The 13,101-nt window shown below is 40.3% G+C and overlaps 1 protein-coding gene across 2 annotated transcripts in view; it reads left to right on the top strand.

The window, feature by feature from the left end:
* The first annotated feature begins 8,747 nt into the window (after nucleotides 1–8,747).
* Nucleotides 8,748–13,101, top strand: part of LOC124661053 (bifunctional 3-dehydroquinate dehydratase/shikimate dehydrogenase, chloroplastic-like) — a 39,607-nt gene continuing 35,253 nt past the window's right edge. Inside the window, exons 1-7 of one of the 2 annotated variants that reach the window (XM_047198915.1) lie at nucleotides 8,748–9,083; nucleotides 9,863–9,968; nucleotides 10,232–10,450; nucleotides 11,110–11,456; nucleotides 12,195–12,258; nucleotides 12,355–12,460; nucleotides 12,543–12,683. In XM_047198915.1, the coding sequence (XP_047054871.1) occupies nucleotides 8,896–9,083; nucleotides 9,863–9,968; nucleotides 10,232–10,450; nucleotides 11,110–11,456; nucleotides 12,195–12,258; nucleotides 12,355–12,460; nucleotides 12,543–12,683 (1,171 nt within the window). In that variant the 5' untranslated portion in view covers nucleotides 8,748–8,895. The remainder of the gene's footprint in view (nucleotides 9,084–9,862; nucleotides 9,969–10,231; nucleotides 10,451–11,109; nucleotides 11,457–12,194; nucleotides 12,259–12,354; nucleotides 12,461–12,542; nucleotides 12,684–13,101) is intronic. The other variant, XM_047198914.1, reaches the window with a different exon arrangement.

Raw genomic sequence — 13,101 nt, 5'->3', positions numbered from 1 at the left:
TCAAGTTATTACATATGTGTTGTTTATGATCTTGCATGCTCTCCGTTACTAGTAGAGGCTCGGCCAAGTTTTTGCTTTTAACTCCAAGAGGGAGTATTTATGCTCGATAGTGGGTTCATGCCCGCATTGACACTGGGACGAGTGACGAAAGTTCTAAGGTTGTGTTGTGTTGTTGCCACTAGGGATAAAACATTGGCGCTATGTCCGAGGATGTAGTTGTTGATTACATTACGCACCATACTTAATGCAATTGTCTATTGCTTTGCAACTTAATACCGGAAGGGGTTCGGACGATAACTCGAAGGTGGACTTTTTAGGCATAGATGCGGTTGGATGGCGGTCTATGTACTTTGTCGTAATGCCCAATTAAATCTCACTATACTTATCATGCCATGTATGTGCATTGTTATGCCCTCTCTATTTGTCAATTGCCCGACTGTAATTTGTTCACCCAACATGCTTTTATCTTATGGGAGAGACACCTCTAGTGAACTGTGGACCTCGGTCCATTCTTTAATACTGAAATACAAATCTGCTGCAATACTTGTTTTACTGTTTTCTCTGCAAACAATCATCTTCCACACAATACGGTTAACCCTTTGTTACAGCAAGCCGGTGAGATTGACAACCTCACTGTTTCGTTGGGGCAAAGTACTTTGGTTGTGTTGTGCAGGTTCCACGTTGGCGCCGGAATCTCCGGTGTTGCGCCGCACTACATCCCGCCGCCATCAACCTTCAACGTGCTTCTTGACTCCTACTGGTTCGATTAAACCTTGGTTTCTTACCGAGGAAACTTGCCGCTGTGCGCATCACACCTTCCTCTTGGGGTTCCCAACGGACGTGTCAATTACACGCATCAAGCAAAATTTCTGGCGCCGTTGCCGGGGAGATCAAGACACGCTGCAAGAGGAGTCTCCACTTCTCAACCTCTTTACTTTGTTTTTGTCTTGCTTTATTTTATTTACTACTTTGTTTGCTGCATTATATCAAAACACAAAAAAATTAGTTGCTAGCTTTACTTTATTTACTTGTCTTGTTTGCTATATCAAAAACACAAAAAAATTAGTTTACTTGCATTTACTTTATCTAGTTTGCTTTATTTACTACTGCTAAAATGGCCAACCCTGAAAATACTAAGTTGTGTGACTTCACTAGCACAAATAATAATGATTTCTTATGCACACCTATTGCTCCACCTGCTACTACAGCAGAATTCTTTGAAATTAAACCTCGCTTTACTAAATCTTGTTATGCGAGAGCAATTTTCCAGTGTTAGTTCCGATGATGCTTGCTGCCCATCTCAATAATTTTGTTGAATTATGTGAAATGCAAAAGTATAAAGATGTAGATGGTGACATTATAAAATTAAAATTGTTTCCTTTCTCATTAAGAGGAAGAGCTAAAGATTGGTTGCTATCTCTCGCCTAAGAATAGTATTGATTCCTGGACTAAATGCAAGGATGCTTTTATTGGTAGATATTATCCCCCTGCTAAAATTATATCTTTGAGGAGTAGCATAATGAATTTTAAACAATTGGATAATGAACATGTTGCTCAAGCTTGGGAAAGAATGAAATCTCTCGGTTAAAAATTGCCCAACCCATGGATTGACTACTTGGATGATCATCCAAACCTTCTATGCAGGACTAAATTTTTCTTCGCGGAATTTATTGGATTCAGCTGCTGGAGGTACCTTTATGTCCATCACTCTTGGTGAAGCAACAAAGCTTCTTGATAATATGATGGTTAATTACTCTGTTCCACAAGGTAAGAAGGTAAATTCTGTTGAAGAATCCTCTTCCTTGAATGATAAGGTTGATGCTATTATGTCTATGCTTGCGAATGATAGGACTAATGTTGATCCTAATAATGTTCCATTATCTTCATTGGTTGCCCAAGAAGAACATGTTGATGTAAACTTCATTAAAAATAATAATTTCAACAACAATGCTTATCGGAACAATTCTAGTAATAACTATAGGCCATATCCTTATAATAATGGTAACGGTTATGCTAATTCTTATGGGAATTCTTACAACAATAATAGGAATACACCCCCTGGACTTGAAGCCATGCTTAAAGAATTTATTAGTACACAAACTGCCTTTAACAAATCTGTTGAGGAAAAGCTCAATAAAATTGATATTCTTGTTTCTAGAGTTGATAGTCTTGCCTCTGATGTTGATCTTTTGAAATCGAAAGTTATGCCTAATAGGGATATTGAAAATAAAATTGTTACTACAGCAAATGTCATCCAAGTTAGAATTAATGAGAATATAAGATTAATGGTTGAACTGCGTGCTAGGTGGGATAGAGAAGAAAATGAAAAACTAGCTAAAGAGAAAAATGTAGCTAAAGTTTGGACTATTACCACCACTAGTAATGCTAATTCTTCACATGTTGCTGCACCTCCTACTATTAATGGTAAAATAATTGGTGTTGGCAATGCTTCTACTCCTAGTGCAAAGCGCGCAAAATTACTCGAAAGCTGCTAAAGCTGCTGAAACCGCTCTGTGATAAAACTGCTAAAATTTTTTCCAACCTTGGGGATGATAATCCCATTGCTTTAGATTGTAAGGATTTAGATTTTGATGATTGCCACATCTCTGAAGTTATAAAGTTCTTGCAAAAACTTGCTAAGAGTCCCAATGCTAGTGCTATAAACTTGGCTTTCACAAAACATATTACAAAATGCTCTCATAAAAGCTAGAGAAGAGAAACTAAAACTTGAAACTTCTATTCCTAGAAAGCTAGAGGATGGTTGGGAGCCCATCATTAAAATGAGAGTCAAAGATTTTGATTGTAATGCTTTATGTGATCTTGGTGCAAGTATTTCTGTTATGCCTAAAAAAGTCTATGATATGCTTGACTTGCCACCATTGAAAAATTGTTATCTGGATTTTAATCTCGCTGATAATGCTAAAAAGAAACCTATGGGGAAAGTTGATAATGTTCATATTATGGTCAACAATAACCTTGTCCCCGTTGATTTTGTTGTCTTGGATATTGAATGCAATGCATCTTGCCCCATTATATTGGGAAGACCTTTTCTTCGAACCGTTGGTGCTACTATTGATATGAAGGAAGGTAATATTAAATATCAATTTCCTCTCAAGAAAGGTATGGAACACTTCCCTAGAAAGAGAATGAAGTTACCTTATGATTCTATTATTAGAACAAATTATGATGTTGATGCTTCGTCTCTTGATGTTACTTGAGATACACTTTCGCGCCTAGCCGAAAGGCGTTAAAGAAAAGCGCTTATGGAGACAACCCATGTTTTTACTACAATATTTTTGTTTTATATTTGTGTCTTGGAAGTTGTTTACTACTGTAGCAACCTCTCCTTATCTTAGTTTTATGTTTTGTTGTGCCAAGTAAAGTCTTTGATAGAAAAGTAAGTACTAGATTTGGATTACTGCGCAGTTCCAGATTTCTTTGCTGTCACGAATCTGGGTCTATCTCCCTGTAGGTAGCTCAGAAAATTAAGCCAATTTACGAGCATGATCCTCAGATATGTACGCAACTTTCATTCAATTTGAGCATTTTCGTTTGAGCAAGTCTGGTGGCCTAATAAAATCCATCTTTACGGATCTGTTCTGTTTTGACAGATTCTGTCTTTTATTTCGCATTGCCTCTTTTGCTATGTTGGATGAATTTCTTTGATCCATTAATGTCCAAGTAGCTTTATGCAATGTCCAGAAGTGTTAAGAATGATTGTGTCACCTCTGAACATGTGAATTTTTATTATGCACTAACCCTCTAATGAGTTGTTTCGAGTTTGGTGTGGAGGAAGTTTTCAAGGATCAAGAGAGGAGTATGATGCAATATGATCAAGGAGAGTGAAAGCTCTAAGCTTGGGGATGCCCCGGTGGTTCACCCCTGCATATTCTAAGAAGACTCAAGCGTCTAAGCTTGGGGATGCCCAAGGCATCCCCTTCTTCATCGACAACATTATCGAGTTCCTCCCTCGAAACTATATTTTTATTCCGTCACATCTTATGCACTTTGCTTGGAGCGTCAGTTTGTTTTTGTTTTTGTTTTGTTTGAATAAAATGGATCCTAGCATTCACTTTATGGGAGAGAGACACACTCCGCTGTAGCATATGGACAAATATGTCCTTAGGCTCTACTCATAGTATTCATGGCGAAGTTTCTTCTTCGTTAAATTGTTATATGGTTGGAATTGGAAAATGCTACATGTAGTAACTCTAAAATGTCTTGGATAATTTGATACTTGGCAATTGTTGTGCTCATGTTTAAGCTCTTGCATCATATACTTTGCACCCATTAATGAAGAAATACTTAGAGCTTGCTAATTTGGTTTGCATATTTGGTTTCTCTAGAGTCTAGATAATATCTAGTATTGAGTTTTGAACAACAAGGAAGACGGTATGGAGTCTTATAATGTTTACCATATGTCTTTTATGTGAGTTTTGCTGTACCGTTCATCCTTGTGTTTGTTTCAAATAACCTTGCTAGCCTAAACCTTGTATCGAGAGGGAATACTTCTCATGCATCCAAAATCCTTGAGCCAACCACTATGCCATTTGTGTCCACCATACCTACCTACTACATGGTATTTCTCCGCCATTCCAAAGTAAATTGCTTGAGTGCTACCTTTAAATTTCCATCATTCACCTTTGCAATATATAGCTCATGGGACAAATAGCTTAAAAAACTATTGTGGTATCGAATATGTACTTATGCACTTTATCTCTTATTAAGTTGCTTGTTGTGCGATAACCATGCTTCTGGGGACACCATCAACTATTCTTTGTTGAATATCATGTGAGTTGCTATGCATGTCCGTCTTGTCTGAAGTAAGAGAGATCTACCACCTTAATGGTTGGAGCATGCATATTGTTAGAGAATAACATTGGGCCGCTAACTAAAGCCATGATTCATGGTGGAAGTTTCAGTTTTGGACATATATCCTCAATCTCATATGAGAATAATAATTGTTGCCACATGCTTATGCATTAAAGAGGAGTCCATTATATGTTATCCATGTTGTCCCGGTATGGATGTCTAAGTTGAGAACAATCAAAAGCGAGAAATCCAAAATGCGAGCTTTCTCCTTAGACCTTTGTACAGGCGGCATGGAGGTACCCCATTGTGACACTTGGTTAAAACATGTGCATTGCAAAGATCCGGTAGTCCAAGCTAATTAGGACAAGGTGCGGGCACTATTAGTATACTATGCATGAGGCTTGCAACTTGTAAGATATAATTTTCATAACTCATATGCTTTATTACTACCGTTGACAAAATTGTTTCATGTTTTCAAAATAAAAGCTCTAGCACAAATATAGCAATCGATGCTTTCCTCTTTGAAGGACCATTCTTTTACTTTTATGTTGAGTCAGTTCACCTATCTCTCTCCACCTCAAGAAGCAAACACTTGTGTGAATTGTGCATTGATTCCTACATACTTGCATATTGTACTTGTTATATTACTCTATGTTGACTATTATCCATGAGATATACATGTTACAAGTTGAAAGCAACCGCTGAAACTTAATCTTCCTTTGTGTTGCTTCAATACCTTTACTTTGATTTATTGCTTTATGAGTTAACTCTTATGCAAGACTTATTAATACTTGTCTTGAAGTACTATTCACGAAAAGTCTTTGCTTTATGATTCACTTGTTTACTCATGTCATTACCATTGTTTTGATCGCTGCATTCACTACATATGTTTACAAATAGTATGATCAAGGTTATGATGGCATATCACTTCAGAAATTATCTTTGTTATCGTTTTACTCGCTCGGGACGAGCGAGAACTAAGCTTGGGGATGCTTGATACGTCTCCGATGTATCGATAATTTCTTATGTTCTATGCCATATTATTGATGATACCTACATGTTTTATGCACACTTTATGTCATATTCGTGCATTTTCCGGAACTAACCTATTAACAAGATGCCGAAGTGCCGGTTCTCGTTTTCTGCTGTTTTTGGTTTCGAAATCCTAGTAACGAAATATTCTCGGAATTGGACGAAACGAAGACCCGGGGGCCTATTTCGCCACGAACCTTCCAGAAGACCGAAGAGCATACGAAGTGGGGCCACGAGGTGGCCAAACCACATGGCGGCGCGACCAAGGGGGCCCGCGCCGCCCGTGGTGTGGGCCCCTCGTCGGCCCCCGGCTCTGCCCTTCCGCCTACTTAAAGCCTCCGTCGCGAAACCCACGATGCGAAAAACCACGATACGGAAAACCTTATCGAGACGCCGCCGCCGCCGATCCCATCTCGGGGGATTCCGGAGATCTCCTCCGGCACCCTGCCGGAGAGGGGATTCATCTCCCGGAGGACTCTACACCGCCATGGTCGCCTCCGGAGTGATGAGTGAGTAGTTCACCCCTGGACTATGGGTCCATAGCGAGTAGCTAGATGGTTGTCTTCTCCTCATTGTGCTTCATTGTTGGATCTTGTGAGCTGCCTAACATGATCAAGATCATCTATCCGTAATACTCTATGTTGTGTTTGTCGGGATCCGATGGATAGAGAATACCATGTTATGTTAATTATCAAGTTATTACATATGTGTTGTTTATGATCTTGCATGCTCTCCGTTACTAGTAGAGGCTCCGGCCAAGTTTTTTGCTTTTAACTCCAAGAGGGAGTATTTATGCTCGATAGTGGGTTCATGCTCGCATTGACACTCGGGACGAAGTGACAGAAAGTTCTAAGGTTGTGTTGTGCTGTTGCCACTAGGGATAAAACATTGGCGTTATGTCCGAGGATGTAGTTGTTGATTACATTACGCACCATACTTAATGCAATTGTCTGTTGCTTTGCAACTTAATACTGGAAGGGGTTCGGACGATAACCTGAAGGTGGACTTTTTAGGCATAGATGCAGTTGGATGGCGGTCTATGTACTTTGTCGTAATGCCCAATTAAATCTCACTATACTTATCATGCCATGTATGTGCATTGTTATGCCCTCTCTATTTGTCAATTGCCCGACTGTAATTTGTTCACCCAACATGCTTTTATCTTATGGGAGAGACACCTCTAGTGAACTGTGCACCCCGGTCCATTCTTTAATACTGAAATACAAATCTGCTCGCAATACTTGTTTTACTCGTTTTCTCTGCAAACAATCATCTTCCACACAATACGGTTAACCCTTTGTTACAGCAAGCCGGTGAGATTGACAACCTCATCTGTTTCGTTGGGGCAAAGTACTTTGGTTGTGTTGTGCGGGTTCCACGTTGACGCCGGAATCTCCGGTGTTGCGCCGCACTACATCCCGCCGCCATCAACCTTCAACGTGCTTCTTGACTCCTACTGGTTCGATTAAACCTTGGTTTCTTACTGAGGGAAACTTGCCGCTGTGCGCATCACACCTTCCTCTTGGGGTTCCCAACGGACGTGTCAATTACACGCATCAGGAGGAGAGACAGGCGATTGGGTGGGCGGCAGCTAGGGTTTCACTGCGCGCTGCCTCTTTTATATGTCACAATGAACAAAAAAAAAACTGACGGCCAAGATTCGCTGCAAGGAAGATCCGATGGATGAGAAGCTCAGATCGCTGTGAGGCCCCCGCGGGGGGCATCATATATACCCCTGGAGTTAAGGGGGCTTTAACTGTCCAATCAGCGAATTCATCGCTTAGCTTCCAAGATCTGAATTCACCTTCAAGAAACCAAAAAAATGGAGAAGACCAATCAGCGAAAAATATTCATAAAGACTCACTCATTGATAAACTAAATTCTTTGTAGCATATGACATCAGGATATGCCATATATCTGTATCATATAAAAACTACTCCTGTTTAATAGTGCGTCATTGTCCTTTGTTCAGACTGTGAGTCACAAATACATACTGTTAATACTACGATGGTGAAGTCATGGTTTTAGCAAATGTGTATGTATTCCATGCCGAAGAATGGATGAGAAAACTGTAAGCAGACCCTATGAGATGTTAGCAAGGAGATTCGCTGCATACATTGATTAATCTTATCTTGGCTTTTCATCAAACAATTTCCTTGCACAAGTAAAAACAGATCTGCACAAATCAAAATGACATGTTTTAGGGGCTAAATCAAACAGCTAGCCACCACTATTATCCCAACCTCATGGAGGGAAGTCGTTTGAGAGAGAGAGAAAGAGGAGAGGGAAAACCTGTAGATCGGCAGAGGAGGTCTGGCCGTTGTGCGGTTGGCCGGTCTTGCGCAGCTGGTCGTCGTCCGGCCGGCAAACCGGAGCTGAGCACTGCTCCTCAGATGCACCCCAAATCTTCGCCTCACGTACGGCAGCACAAGCTCGGCGGATCGTGCTGCAGCAGTAGCGCCATCGGCGGCCTCCTCCACGCCCCCATGGTCGCGCGATCTCGTGGAGAGGAAGAGGGGAGAGGAGGGCGGGGCGGAGCACAACAGGGGAACCAACGTCGTGGAGGAGGGAGCAGCGAAGCAGCGATGGAGACGGGCTAGCGGGCAGGAGATTGGAGGAGAAGGTGGGATCGGGATTGGGGAGGAGGAGAGACAGGCGATTGGGTGGGCGGCGGCTAGGGTTTCACTACGTTCTGCCTCTTTTATATGTCACAATGAACAAAAAAACAGACGGCCAAAATTCACTGCAAGGAAGATTCGATGGCTCAGATCGCTATGAAGCCCCCGTGGGGGCATCAGGGATCATATATACCCCTGGATTCAACAACTTTGGCTAGTACTCCACCGACCCCCTTCACCCACCAGCCACCAACCTTAAGGCTTTGACAGTTTGACACACCTGTTCTGCTACACCCGCACCGGCGCACCCACCCTCGCCTTCCACCACTTGCGCAAGCGGCCAATTTACACCAACTCCCACCCTGTCGCTCGCGGCCATTGCTGATCGCCCGCATCTGCATCGCGAGCGTGAAGTGAAGGAAAAAAAGAGGACATGACGCTGCTGTGTGTGCCGCTCGTGGGGCGGACGGTCGAGGAGATGAAGATCGACGCGGCGGCAGCAGCGGCCGCAGGAGGTGACCTCGTGGAGATCCGGCTGGACTTCATCGAGGGGTTCAGCCCGCGGGAGGACCTCCCGCGCCTTCTCCGCAGCTGCCCGCTCCCCGCCCTTGTCACCTACCGGTTAGACCTTCTAGCCCTCTTCGCCTGCCTCCCGAGCCTCCATTTAGTTGTTCTTTATAGTCGAGCTTATCGGCCTGGAATGCTCTGCCCCCCGCTTGCTTTTCTGGGTCATAGCTATTGTGTTTTTGGTTTGGGTTGGATTTTAAGTCGGTGCCCTCCACTATCTGCTTTCCAAAATACATGTGCCCAGAGCAGTAAACTATCTCTGTCTTCTCTACTCTATCTATGTTCTGTGTTGAACTGTGGTATTGCTGAAATTGTGTTGTATCTGGACGTTATTTTATTTGCTGGAGGTGAGCTGAAATGGTATTATTGAAATGACTATTATATTCTGTGTTTATATTATGTTGCAAGATGTAAAAAAACCAAGCCAATTTTTTTGTTAAGGATTTGTTGTTTATTTAAAATCTTTAAAAAAATGCAACAAATGTGTAGTCTTTCCACAAGAGACGTTGACTAGCGGTCAACTAACAGATGTGGCATTTTTGAAACGAAGATACTCATTTAATGGCATTCTCGGAACAACGACTAGTTTGATGGCATTCTCTGAACGCGGCAATTGTTTGATGGCATTTTGAGAATTGCCTCTTTTATTAGACTTAATCAAAGTATTTTTTAAAGCTGACGACACTTGTTCGTATCGTCCATCAGTTGGACATATCTATCTAATTTATGTACAGGGAATTATGTACCTAATTTCCATATCTATGTATACCAGTATACAACTGAGAACCATGATGCTTACATAAATGATTTGCACATCTGTTTGTTTTTTGCAGGCCTAACTGGGAAGGAGGTCGCTATGATGGTGATGATGCTGCAAGGTTTGAAACACTACGTTTGGCAATGGAACTAGGCGTAGACTATGTCGACATTGAGTTAAAGGTTCGTTTATACATTGGAATTTTCCTGACGCAAACCATTTTGTTATTCTGCGGATATATGCATGTTAGGTTCACACAAGACATTTCTGATTAATCTTGTCTCTAATGTAGAGTAAAAAAAAACAAGTATTATGAGCTGAAGTCTGCTTCGTTCTATTTCTACCACTAATGATGATACCAGGGTTTTGCTACTAGAATTTTTAGCTGTTCTGTTAGTTAATCATATGAATACTCTCTTGACGAGCATATTTTGTTATGTTGTAGGTTGCTGACAAATTTATCAACTTTCTTTCTGGTAATAAGCCAGATAAATGTAAACTTATTGTATCTTCACATAATTATGAGAGTACCCCATCCTGCGAGGAGCTTGCAAACCTTGTAGCTAGAATACAAACAGTTGGAGCGGACATAGTTAAAGTTGCAACCACTGCTACAGACATTGCTGATGTGTCAAGGATGTTCCAGGTGATGGTGCACTGCCAAGTAAGTGACAGTTTCTAGTTATCTGTCTTGTATATTCAGTCCTTATGTCTTGCAATTGAACTCCGGTTAAATCCTTTGTGGCTTTTTCTGTATGAAAGGTGTTCTCCGTGGCATTTAAAAGTTAACTATGGCCAAATGTTTTTCAAAGCTTAAATTTTTTATAGTTGTGCCATAGTTAAGCTAGATCAACAGCACACCCAGATGTTGTACTTTTCAAGAATCGGTTGGTCCATTCCTCTTATGTTCAAATAATAATTTATTCAAAGAGAATAAAATTTGAAGAAAACCAACCTAGCTGTCCGGAGTTGCAAAATTTCCAGTGTCCTTACTGTTGTGTCAATGGATTGCTTACCTTGTACTCGCTAATTGCTTCAGTAGATTCTTGCTTGTATATATCTGTTTCATCAAACTGTTGTGTCTTTGCAAGCTTGTTACTGAAATAGAAGCACATGTTTAAGATATTGCTATTTTTTTTAAATCTTATTCATTTATCTTGGATTCATCAAACCCTGATATTGTTGATTAGGAGCCGCACAACAGTATAGCTAGTTGGGATAGCTAATCTGATGTGTATTTATAGGCTTAAGGAGTTAAGTTACATGGTTTCCTAATTCATGCCAGGTGTATACTACCATTTCACTGACCAATAGAAATGACAGGTGCCTATGATTGGATTGGTGATGAGTGAAAGAGGTTTGATGTCAAGGGTGTTATCCCCAAAATTTGGTGGATATCTTACCTTTGGAATACTTGATGCTACAAAGACATCAGCATCTGGGCAGCCAACGCTTGAAGAATTATTGGATATTTACAATATAAGGTGTATAGGACCTGATACAAAGGTTCTTGGTCTTATAGCCAACCCAGTAAAGCAGAGCAAGAGCCCAATTTTGCACAATAAATGTCTTCAGTCTGTTGGATTCAATGCTGTTTATCTTCCTCTTCTGGCAGATGATCTAGCTAGATTCCTCGACACATATTCAGCTCCAGATTTTTCAGGATTTAGGTACTAATTCTAATTCAGAGAATACAAAAGAAATCCTACATTACTGATCTGTCGGATTGCTCAGAATGAAATGATAATTTTGTTATACTCTTGAGAACCACATGGATGAACATATTGGAAATTATCTACCGAAGATTGAGAAACCGTATATCAGAGGTTCCAAAGAATCAAATCTATCCAATCATTCACTTCTAGCTATGCAATATCCTACATTTTGCCCTTTTAATGTGTTTCTTTCTTTTTTCCTTTTTCAAGTTCAAATATTCTTAGCATACTTAATAAGCATTGATCTTCATGGTCTGGGCAAAGTAGCTAACACAACCATTTTTTACTTAAGGGTGTGAATTAGAGAATGAGCAGTACCCCCTCCTTCCCAAAATGTAAGGCGTCTAAGGACTGGTCAAAAGTCAAACTTTACTAACTTTGACTAAATATTTAGAAAATATTTACATCTACAGTATCGAATGGACATATTAAGAAAATATATTTTATGGTGAATCTATTCATGTTGGTTCAGTATTGTAAATGTTTATGTGTATAAACTTGGTCAAACTTTAAAAACGTTGACTTTTGACTAATCTTTAGACGCCTTACATTTTGGGACGGAGGGAGTATCACAGAAAACCAGAACTTTTGTACTTCTATCAAATCAAGTTGTAGAAAGTCATTTTAAGCCTTTCATTGGTAAAATTCACAAGAGCAAGTTTGTTTCACACTGTATGACTTACTGTAATGCAGTTGTTCTCTTCCTTTCAAAGTGGATGCAGTACATTGTTGCCATGAACATGATGCTGTTGCTAAGGTACCTGGATGCACTGTACTACTTTCATGTCTACTTCATGAATCAGCTTCCACTTTCTGTTTGTTTGACCTGCTATTTTATTGTGTTAATCTGCAGTCAATAGGAGCCATAAACACTATAATTAGGAAATCAGATGGCAAATTAGTGGGGTACAATACAGACTACGTTGGAGCAATTTCTGCTATTGAGGATGCCATTGGAGGTTTAAACAATCTTAACCGACTACCTTGTAACAGATATTAGGGAGAACATGGACAAAATGTCAGATCCTTTATGTTCCACAGGTCCAGGGTCAAAGGATGCTGCTGTGTCACCCTTGGCTGGCAGGCTTATTGTTGTTGTAGGTGCTGGTGGTGCTGGTAAGGCAATTGCTTATGGGGCAAAGAAGAAGGGTGCGAGAGTTGTAGTAGCAAACCGTACCTATGGTAAGGTTTTGTATTTTTGTTGGACGGTGTTCTTCAGCATATGCATATTCATTATATTTATCAATAGGTCTATCTTCATGTTCATTTTGTACTGGTCAAGCATCATATATTATGCACACATTATTATACTAAAGCATTAGTAAATTATTTGTTATATGGTGTAATTTTCTTGAAAATAAAGTTATTTTCTAAAAAAAAAACTTTCAGAGAGCTACACATTGTAGCATACTCCCTCCGTCCTCAAATAAGTGGACGTTTAGCTCTAAACTTTGTCCACAAAAGAGTGTACATCTATATTTCCAATGCATATTAAAGTAGCAAAAAATTGCTTCTCTCTCATCGCACGGAAATCAAACCCAATAATATTTAACACATGCTCTCCTTGTTTTCTACATGCACTTAGATCATTGGAGGTGAA

This window comes from Lolium rigidum, chromosome 6 (genome assembly GCF_022539505.1).
Source record: "Lolium rigidum isolate FL_2022 chromosome 6, APGP_CSIRO_Lrig_0.1, whole genome shotgun sequence".
Lineage (NCBI taxonomy): Eukaryota > Viridiplantae > Streptophyta > Magnoliopsida > Poales > Poaceae > Lolium > Lolium rigidum.
The sequence above is the reverse complement of the archived record's forward strand: the minus strand, read 5'-3'. Positions and strand labels throughout refer to the sequence as shown.